The following is a 10,495-nucleotide window of genomic DNA, read 5'->3' on the forward strand; positions in this document are numbered from 1 at the left end:
AGCCTCACGTCAGGCTCTGTGCTGACAAGCTCGGAGCCTGGAGCCTGCCTCAGATTCTGTGTCTCCCTCTCTCTCTGCTCCTCCCCTGTTCACGCTCTGGCTCTCTCTCTCTCAAAAATAACAAACATTTTTAAAAATTAAAATAAGTAAGTAAATAAATAAATATTCCCCGAGCACCCACTCTGTACCCAGCCCATGCTAGGTGGTGCTGGAGGTACGGCAATGACCAAAACACTCTTGGTCCTGCGTTCTCGGGACTCCCAGGCGATTGAGGAGACAGGCCCCTCCCCAGATAGTGACAACCCAGAACGGTTGGAGCTAGGCCAGCAGAGCCCATACAGAGGTTGATGGACTCAGCCAGGGTGGTCAGGAAGGGCTTCCCACAGGAGGAGGCCTCTGAACCAGGACCCGAAAATTCAGGATGAGTGTGGGAAGGAGTGAGTGTTACAGGCAAAAGGAATGGCATATGCAAAGGCCCGGAGATGAGAGCAAAGTGGGCTCAACGCTGAATGAGGTTCCATTGGAAACTTCCAGAAAGTCAGCAATGGTATATAGATCAAGCATGTGGTCATTTTATTTTATTTAATTTTTTAATTTTTATTTAATTTATTTTCTTTAACTTACATCCAAGTTCGTTAGCATATAGTGCAACAATGATTTCAGGAGTAGATTCCTTAGTGCCCCTCCCCCATTTAGCCCACCCCCCCCTCCCACAACCCCTCCAGGAACCCTCAGTTTGTTCTCCATATTTATGAGTCTCTTCTGTTTTGTCCCCCTCCCTGTTTTTATATTATTTTTGTTTCCCTTCCCTTATGCTCATCTGTTTTGTCTCTTAAAGTCCTCATAGGAGTGACGTCCTATGATTTGTGTCTTTCTCTGACTAATTTCACTTAGCGTAATACCCTGCATGCATGTAGTTGCAAATGGCAAGATTTCATTCTTTTTGATTGCCGAGTAATACTCCATTGCATATATATACCGCATCTTCTTTATCTGTTCATCCATCCATGGACATTTGGGCTCTTTCCATACTTTGGCTATCGTCGATAGTGCTGCTACAACCATTGGCATGTGTCCCTTCGAAAGAGCACACCTGTATGTATCCCTTGGATAAATGCCTAGTAGTGCAATTGCTGGGTCATAGGATAGTTCTATTTTTAGTTTTTTGAGGAGCCTCCATACTGTTTTCCAGAGTGGCTGCACCAGCTTGCGTTCCCACCAGCAGTGCAAAAGAGATCCTCTTTCTCCGCATCCTCACCAACATCTGTTGTTGCCTGAGTTGTTAATATTAGCCATTCTGGCAGGTGGGAGGTGGTATCTCATTGTGGTTTTGACTTGTCTTTCCCTGATGATGAGTGATGTGGAGCATTTTTTCATGTGTCGGTTGGCCAGCTGGATGTCTTCCTTGGAGACGTGTCTATTCATGTCTTTTGCCCATTTCTTCACTGGATTATTTGTTTTTTGGGTGTTGAGTTTGATGAGTTCTTTATCTGATATGCCATTTGCAAATATCTTCTCCCATTCCATCAGTTGCCTTTTAGTTTTGCTGACTGTTTCCTTCGCTGTGCAAAAGCTTTTTATTTTGATGAGGTCCCAATAGTTCATTTTTGCTTTGGTTTCCCTTGCCTCCAGAGACGTGTTGAGTAAGAAGTTGCTGCGGCCAAGGTCGAAGAGGTTTTTGCCTGCTTTCTTCTTGACGATTTTGATGGCTTCCTGTCTTACATTTAGGTCTTTCATCCATTTGAGTTTATGTTTGTGTCTGGTGTAAGAATGTGGTCCAAGTTCATTCTTCTGCATGTCGCCGTCCAGTTTTCCCAGCACCACTTGCTGAAGAGACTGTCTTTATTCCATTGGATATTCTTTCCTGCTTTGTCAAAGATTAGTTGGCCATACGCCTGTGGGTCCATTTCTGGGTTCTCTATTCTGTTCCATTGATCTGAGTGTCTGTTTTTGTGCCGGTACCGTACTGTCTTCATGATGACAGCTTTGTAATACAGTTTGAAGTCCGACATGTGTTCATTTTAAAGCGTCAGGACTGTTTCTGTGAGCAACAAACCATTAGGTTTAGTTTATTTATTTATTTTGAGAGAGAAAAAGAGAGTGCATGCAAGTGGTCGAGGGGCAGAGAGAGAGAATCCCAAGCAGGCTCTGTGCTGATGGCACGGAGCCTGATGCGGGGCTTGATCCCATGGACCACGAGATCAGGACCTGAGCTGAAATCAAGAGTCAGATGCCTAACCGACTGAGCCACCCAGGGGCCCTCTCTCTGGCTTCTTGCAGTGAGTGTAGCTCAGGGAGTTTGAGGAGCGTCCTTGAAGCCTTGCTCAAGATTTCAGGTCCGGAGAGGGAGCAAGGTGACTGAGCCTGGCCCGTGAGCCTGAGAGCTGGTTGCCAGGGTGGGAGAGCAGCAAAGACTCTTCTGGTGGCTGTAAAGAGAGGCCAGGTCCCCCCAGCGGCACTCACTTTGGCAGGCACTCTTGTCCCATGTTAAGTCACCATCCCCCCCCGCCCCCCGCTTCTCCGTCATGAGAACCCCAGTTTGATTGGGTGTAACCATGTAGCCAGCCAGGAATATTGGGCTCCCCTGCAGTAAAGGGGAAATCTACTCTCTGGGGTTTTCAGGAAATCCAGTGGCTCCCTCCTAAAAAGGGACGGCTCAGATGCACATGCTTTGTGACCACCCCTGCCCTGCCTACTGCCTAGAAGGAGGATATGGGTGCCCAGAGCGACCTCGGGCATCTTTTGGGCATGTGACTAAGAGCCCCATAACGAGGGAGGTAAGGCTGGAGAGGGAGCCTGGGTCCCTGGGGACATCGTGTGGCCACGATGGCGGCCCCAGCTGCTGGCCTCGGGCCCCGTGCCTGTGGCAGAATAGTAATCCCCATTTGGGGAAGTCATGGGATTCTCCAGTTTACACGCCGTTCCTGGCTGACGGCAGGGGCGCATCTTAGATTTTGGCAAGCCGAACACCCCACAAATACCAGCATTCATTCCTGAGGCCACGGCTGCTTGGCCAGGGTCCTGCTCGGGCTCAGCAGGGAGCCTCTGTCATCAGTTCGAGACCCCGGCTCACGACGGGATCTGCCAGTCTCAACAGGAGATGCTCTGAGACTCTGGTGTTTTGTTTTGTTGTTTTAAACAGCTTTATTGAGGTAGGATCTACACGCCATAAAGTTCCTGTTTCCAGTGGACTCTTTTATTATTTTTAGTAAATTTACATAGCTGTGCAACCATTACCAAAATTCAATTTTAGAATATTTCTGTCATTCTAAAGAGATCCCGCGTATCCATTAGCAGTCACCCCCTACCCCCTCGACCCCCTACACCCCCCACCCTCCATACCTCTATCCCCCACCCTCCACACCCCTACCCCCCACCCCCCCCACCACTAATCTACTATAGATTTCCCTGATCTGAACATTTTGCATAAAAGGAATCATACACTATGTGGCCTTTTGTGTCTGTTTTCTTTCACTCAGCCTAATGTTTTCAAGATTCATCCATGTTGGAGCATGGATCACTGCTTCACCCTCCTTTTTATGTATTAATAATATTCCACTGTATAAATACGCCAGATTTTGTTCATCCATTCGCCAATCAATGGCCACTTGGGTTGTTTCCTCTTTTTGGCTCTTGTGAATAGACGCCACCGCGAACATTTGGGCACACGCACGTGGACGTATGCTACTTCTCTTGCGTAGATACCTGGGAGTGGGTTCGTTGGGTTTTATGGTAAATTGATGTTTAACTTTTTAAGAAACTGCCACACTGCTTTCCAAAGTGGCCGCACGATTTGACGTTCCCACTGGAGGAGGTACGTGAGAGTTCCTTTTGCTCTGAAACCTTGAAAGCTATTGGCTTTGTCATTGTTGTTGTTGTATCTATTATACTTATTCTAGTAGGTGTGAAATGGTATCTCCTTGTGGTTTTGATCTGTGTTCCTCTAATGACTAATAAGTTGAGCATCTTTTCATGTGCTTATTGGCCATTTGTATGTCTTTGGTGAGATGTCTCTTTTCAAATCTTTTGCTCCTTTTTAAAAAAAAATTTTTTTAATGTTTATTTTTGAGAGAGAGACAGAGAGTGCGAGCAGGGGAGGGACAGAGAGAGGGAGACACAGAATCTGAACCAGGCTCCAGGCTCTGAGCGGTCAGCACAGAGCCCGAGGCAGAGGCTGAAACTCACAAACTGTGAGATCATGACCTGAGCCGAAGTCGGATGCTCAATGGACTGAGCCACCCAGGCGCCCCACCTCTTGCTCCTTTTAATTGGGTTATTTATCTTCCTAATGTTGGGTTTGTTTTTAAAAAAAATTTTTTTTTAAGATTTTATTTTTCAGTAATCTCTATACCCAACGCGGAACTCGAACTCACAACCCCAAGGTCAAGAGTCCCACGCTCAAGGGTGCCTGGGTGGCTCAGTCGGTTGAGCAGCCAACTTTTGATTTCGGCTCAGGTCATGATCTTGCATTCATGAGTTCGAGCTTGGCACTATGCAGAGCCTGCTTGGGATTCTGTCTCTCCCTCTCCCTGCGCCCCTCCCCAGCTCACGCACTCCATCTCTCTCTTCAAAATAAATAAATAAAACCTAAAAAAAAAAAGAGTTGCATGCTCTATCGACCAAGCCAGCCAGGTGCTCCTCCCCATTTTGTAGAAAATAAAACCAAAGCCTCATCAGTTCTCCCTCCCTCCTCCACCATCTGTCCTGACGATGCTGAGTATAATTCCATGTGAGACTTTATACTTTTCCTAGATCTGCATGCGTCCGAAGTCAATGCATGTTCTTGTTTTTAATCATACTTTATGTGTCTTTCAGGACTTGTATGTATTTCTTCACCGCACGTTATGTTTTGGCAACTTTTCTGTGTCGAAATGTATATAGCTCACTCATTCTTTTTATTTTTTATTTTTGAAATTATGACATTTATTAGTAGTGAAGTATTTCAGAATTGTTGGTGTGTTGGCAAAAGCCTGCCTGTGGATGGAAGACACTGCCAGGAAAGCAAACATGAGTGATTTCACTGTTTTTGCTGGTTTCGTTGTTAACTACGTGCTTGACAACCACGGTTTAACTTACAGATTTTGACAGAAAATTCCCTTCCCTTCCATTTTAGGCTGAGTTTCCATTTGGAGCCCTTACCTTTAAGGGACTGTTTCTTTAGATTTATGAATGAGGAGCGCCTGGGTGGCTCAGTTAAGTGCCAACTTCGGCTCAGGTCATGATCTCGCGGTCTGTGAGTTCGATCCCCAGGGTGGGCTCTGTGCTGACAGCTCAGAGCCTGGAGCCTGCTTCGGATTCTATGCCTCCCTCTCTCTCTGCCTCTCCCCTGCTCGCTCTCTCTCTCTCTCTCTCTCTCACACACACACACACTAAATAAACTTAAAAAGAAGCTTAACAAAAAAGAAAGTAAACACCCACTCATGATTTAAAAAAAAAAAATTCTCTGAAAACTAAGAATAGAGGGGACTTCCTTAATTTGATAGAATTCTACAGCAAATATCATACTTTCTTCCTTGATGTCTCAAAAGAGTCATGGAATAAATGGCAAAAGAAGCGGGAAGGGAAAAATGGTTCTTATTTTCAGATAAGTAGATACATACAGTTTAAAGAATCTACAAACTATAAGAGTAAGATCAACATACATAAATAAACCTAAAAAAGAAAAAAAAAAAAGGCTACCTTGTGGGGCCTTGGAGGAGGTAAGGGTGGGAGAGGAGAGGCCTGGACCAGGGCAGGGGCTGCAGGGAGGGAAAAAACTATGGGGAAGGCCCCAGGAGAGACACTTCCTGCCTGGATTTGGGCATCGCTGGGCCCACATTCTCAGAATTCTCACTTGGTTCACTTACCAGGTCACAGAGGTGATAAAGCTGAGTGGAGACTCTAAAACTTGTCTGCATGTCTGGATCTTCTATAAAATATTTTTTTTTTTAAATAAAGGAAGGCTATATAAAGGCTTCATAGAGACAAATATGTTTGCCAAGAACCTCTGAAACTGATAGAGAAGTTAAAGAAAGCTCCCGGAATGTGGAAGGAAGAGGAGGGATGGGAACCAGGACAGTGACATCTAGAGGCGATGAGGGTCACTGCAGCTGGCGCCTCCGACTTGGGCTGTGCTCCAGAAGATGTAACAGGGACAAGGAGAGCAGGGAAGGCCTAAGATGTGCAAAGTTAGGGGCTCATCCAGACCCTTCCTTCTGACACCAGCTGCAAGTTCCGGGAGGGGGGGGGGGCATAACAACCAGGACAGGAGTACAGGACAGGGTAGGCCTGTTAATGTACTTACCGGTATATTCGCCTGGAAGTTCAGAAATAGGTATATCTTATTTACAATTACCAAGACTGCCAGTAAGCAGTCAAAAATTAAATTAAAATCACTTGTAAGGGCGGCTGGGTGGTTCAGTCAGTTAAGCCGCTGACTCTTGATTTTGGCCCAGGTCACGATCTCACGGTTCATGAGTTCGAGCCCTGGGTCAGGCTCGGGGCCGGTGGCGGGCAGCCTGCTTGGGATTCTCTCTCTCCCCCTCTCTCTGCCCCACCCCCCACTTGCGCCCCCACACACGCACTCTTTCTCCCCCGCAAAACAAACAAGTAAATAAAATCGCTTGTAAAAATTGACAGGGGCAAAAAAAAATAAAAATAAAAATTAAAAAATTAAAAAAAAAAAAAATTAAAAAAAAAAAAAAAAGAAAGGGGCGCCTGGGTGGCACAGTCGGTTAAGCGTCCGACTTCAGCCAGGTCACGATCTCGCGGTCCGTGAGTTTGAGCCCCGCGTCAGGCTCTGGGCTGATGGCTCGGAGCCTGGAGCCTGTTTCCGATTCTGTGTCTCCCTCTCTCTCTGCCCTTCCCCCGTTCATGCTCTGTCTCTCTCTGTCCCAAAAATAAATAAACGTTGAAAAAAAAAATTAAAAAAAAAAAATTGACAGGGGCAAGTACGGGATGCAGAATATGTTATAAAGTCACATAATGGATGCGTGGCAGCAGAAAAAACGGAAACATTTATTTTATTTCTTTTCAAAAAATTTTTAATGTTTATTCAATTTTTGAGAGAGAGAGAGAGAGAGAGAGAGAGAGACAGCAGGAGAGTTGGGGAGGGGCAGAGAGAGAGAGGGAGACACAGAATCTGAAGCAGACTCCAGTCTCCCGGCTGTCAGCACAGAGCCCGTCGCGGGTCTTGAACCCATGAACTGCAAGATGGTGACCTGAGCTGAAGTCGGACAGTTAACCAACTGAGCCACCCAGGTGCCCCTACTTTTATTTTATTTTATTTTATTTTATTTTATTTTATTTTATATTTGAGAGAGAGCACGTGTGCACTGGAGCAGGGGAGGGGCAGAAAGAGAGAGGGGGACAGAGGATCTGAGGAGGGCTCTGTGCCCACAGCGGAGAACCCAACCGGAGGCTGGAGCCCTTGAACCATGAGACGGTGCCCTGAGCCGAAGTGGAAGGCTTAGCCGACCGAGCCACCCAGGTGCCCCTGAAAACACAATCGTTTTTTGAAAAGTCAACTTAGCACATCAAGAAATGGAGGTGTAAGCTTGTTATTTGGCATCATGGGGTTAAACTGGAAGCAATAAATGCAGAAAAGACCAGAAGTGGTTTGAGTAAGAGCAGGCCTGAAGCCGGAGGTAGGGAAGGTGGACTTCTCTGTTTTTCAGTGCACCCCCTTCCATGTTGCTGAAATCATCCCCCACCCCCCGCCCCCAGCACCACGCCCGCCACGTCCTTATGTTATTCTTCTAACTAGAAGGAGGAAAAGGCAACCAGGTCAGCGTGGCTGCTCCGGGGGATGGTTGCCCGACGTGACGTATAGGACGTTTTCAGAAATTCATTTCGTAATGAGCCCGAGGACGCGTCTTTCCCCCCATCAGTCCCTCGGTCTGTGGATGGCTAATAATCACCCCTAGGGTGACCCGCGTTTCCGCACCAAGTCTACGCTTGCGTTGCGTTTCCAAACGGTGACAATGCTGATACTCCTCACTCGCATGAATAAGTGATCAGGTAAAGACGTTGTGGGCACAGCCTGTGGCTCAAGCCCCGAGCTCCTTTTGAAGTCCCAAACCCCACAGCGAACACACCTCGGGAGCTCAGAAGTGGCCGCGCCACCTTAGGGGGAGGCGGGAGGGAGCCTGGCTGGCCCTCGGGGGCACTGGGAACGCGCTCAAGGAGCCAGCTTTACCTCTGCCCGGGCTCTGTCCTCTCCCTCCCCCTAGAGGTGCGGCCCCCGCTCCGGACGGCCCTTCCGGGGCGGCCTTTCTCAGCCCCGGCTGCTTGCCAGAATCTACTGGAAGCTTTCGGAAGATGCCCTCCGGGCCGCCCCAGGCCCGCCAACTGACCCGGCCCGGCGCCGGTCTCTAAGGCGCCCACTCCCTGGCGCCGGCGGCCGCGTCCCCATTGCTCCGGCCGGGACGCCGAGGCGTCGAGGGGCGGGGCCTGCAGCGGCTCCGCGGCCAAAGATCCTTCACCCCTCTTCCCCCCGCAGTGTACCACTGGGCGGAGATGCGGGCCAAGATGCGCCTCATGGGCTTCAGGGCGGAAGCCGTCAAGCCGCTCAATGAGGACGCGGCCGCCGAGCTGGGCGCCGAGCTGCTGGGTGAGGCCACCGTCTTCCTCGTGGCCGGCGGCTGCCTGGTGCTGGAGTACTGGCGCCACCAGGCGCACCAGCGTCGCAAGAGGAGCGAGCGGCAGACCGCCTGGGAGGCGATGCGGGACGAGGTGGGCCACCTGGCGCTGGCGCTGGAGGCCCTGCAGGAGCAGGTGCGCGCGGCGCCTGCGCAGAGCGCGCTGGAGGAGCTGCAGGCGCAGATGCGAGAGGTGCGCGCCGGGCTCTGCGCCCGGGACCCGCCGTCCGCCCCCCGAGCGACGCCCGAGGAATAGGGGACTGTAGGGCCCCGGTCTTCGATGTGGCTGTTGTCGGGGCTGTGACGACTCTGACATGGCCTTCTGTCCACACGGTCCGTTGAGGAACCTGCCCAGCTGATTCCACCTGGTCCCTTTCGGGGCGGAAGGGAGGCTGGACTGGGGCTGATCCAGCCAGGCTTTTTTGGTCGGCCGCCTCCCTACTAACCTGGCCGGAGGTACCTTCCACAGGGACTCTGTTCCAACAGGAGTCCCTTTGTCCTATCCTCCCCCCCCCCCCCCCCCCGCCATCTCTCTCCCCCCCCCCCCCCCACCCCCAGGCCCAGTCCACGGGTTTAACACTCTGTAATGGAAAGAGATCGTGTCCCATTGGATCCCACCCACCCGCTACTAGGTGGGCCGGCGGGACACATGGACCGAGGCAGCTCATTCTGTCACACTTCCACTTATCTGAGTAGGGTCCCCCCCCCCCATCCATTACACCAGAAGGCCCTTTCCCCCTTCTTCATTGGTGCAGACCGTTGTAAAGAAAATGCAAGCTCCCAGTGGGTTTACAGACCCGGTCACTTTCCATCTACCTCACTTTGGAGGGGACAGAGAAGGATGGGTCTTGGAGGGCCTTCTGCCCAGTGAGTCACCCTGTGGCTCCTGCCTTCAGTCCACCAACCACTCGTACCTCAGCAGGTCACCCCCTCAAGTGGATCATTCCAACAGATACCCCCCACTTTAGTCTGCGGCATAACCCATGGTACAGGGTCTCCCCACCGCCTGTGGTCTGTTCCAACAGGACTTGGTCCTCTGGGACAGAAAAATTGGTCCTGCCTGGGGATGGGCCATTCTGTGTCGGTCTAAGGCTCTGTGTACCTGAAGTTCTGGACCTCCTGTTGTCCTTTTCCACTGTCCTTCCCTGCTAGCCCTTCATAGGGACCCACCCAGTCCCCTGCTACATGGGTCACTTGTCACATCCCATCCAAGCCTGCTCTCAAGTACTCAGGGATTCCTTCTTCCTTCTTGCCTTTGGACTGATCGCCCAGCCCACCCTCACCCTCCTTCACGCAGTGGGACCACCTGCCCCTCAGCTCTGAAGTCCCCCACCCCCATCCGAATGGAATATTCCAACCAGGCAGGGTTTTCTACCCCACCTACCCCCTGCCAACCCATTGAACCACTGAAGGGGGTGTGTGTGAGCTCTGTGACTTCTGAATTCTATTTTTTTTTTCAAGATTGTAAATATTTTATAATTAAAGGAGCTCTGGGGTAAAGAAGCCATCTTTAAGAATGTGTCAGAGAACCGTGACGTACATCTACAAAATGGGTACAAGGCTCACTGAAATTAGGAGAGAAGCTGGGAGGAGTCCCACAGGAAGGGCAGAGTCATCCCGTAAGCCCTTTCCCAGATGGGGAAACTGAGGCCCAGGGGTAGCCAAGGGACTTGCCCGATGCCACACAGTCAGTGAAGGACCATGCTTAGCTTTCTCTACGGTACTGAACTGTTTGGTGCAGGGGGGAAAGGAATGAGGAGGCAGCCCAGAAGAGGCTTGGGGACAGGAGGTGGCTGAGAGGGTATCGAGACCACCCAGGCTGCAGGAGCCCCGTGGGAACCAGAACAGGTGCAGGGTGGGAAGGAGGAAGAGGAGGG

At 50.3% G+C, this 10,495-nt stretch overlaps 1 protein-coding gene across 1 annotated transcript; it reads left to right on the forward strand.

Annotated features, from left to right (window-relative positions):
* Window positions 1-222: 222 nt before the first annotated feature.
* LOC122495278 (optic atrophy 3 protein-like) lies at window positions 223-10,121 on the forward strand. Its single transcript, XM_043601015.1, has 2 exons — window positions 223-343; window positions 8,357-10,121. The coding sequence occupies exons 1-2, from the start codon at window positions 223-225 to the stop codon at window positions 8,872-8,874; spliced, it is 639 nt and encodes a 212-aa protein (XP_043456950.1). The 3' UTR covers window positions 8,875-10,121.
* The last annotated feature ends 374 nt before the right edge of the window (window positions 10,122-10,495 follow it).

The sequence above is a fragment of the Prionailurus bengalensis genome, chromosome E2 (assembly GCF_016509475.1).
Source record: "Prionailurus bengalensis isolate Pbe53 chromosome E2, Fcat_Pben_1.1_paternal_pri, whole genome shotgun sequence".
NCBI lineage: Eukaryota > Metazoa > Chordata > Mammalia > Carnivora > Felidae > Prionailurus > Prionailurus bengalensis.

Coding starts and splice junctions, on each gene's coding strand:
- LOC122495278 (XM_043601015.1), top strand. CDS start 223: ATGACCAAAACACTCTTGGTCCTGCGTTCTCGGGACTCCCAGGCGATT. Junction 344..8,356: donor CCAGCAGAGCCCATACAGAG/GTTGATGGACTC, acceptor CCGGTCTCTAAG/GCGCCCACTCCCTGGCGCCG.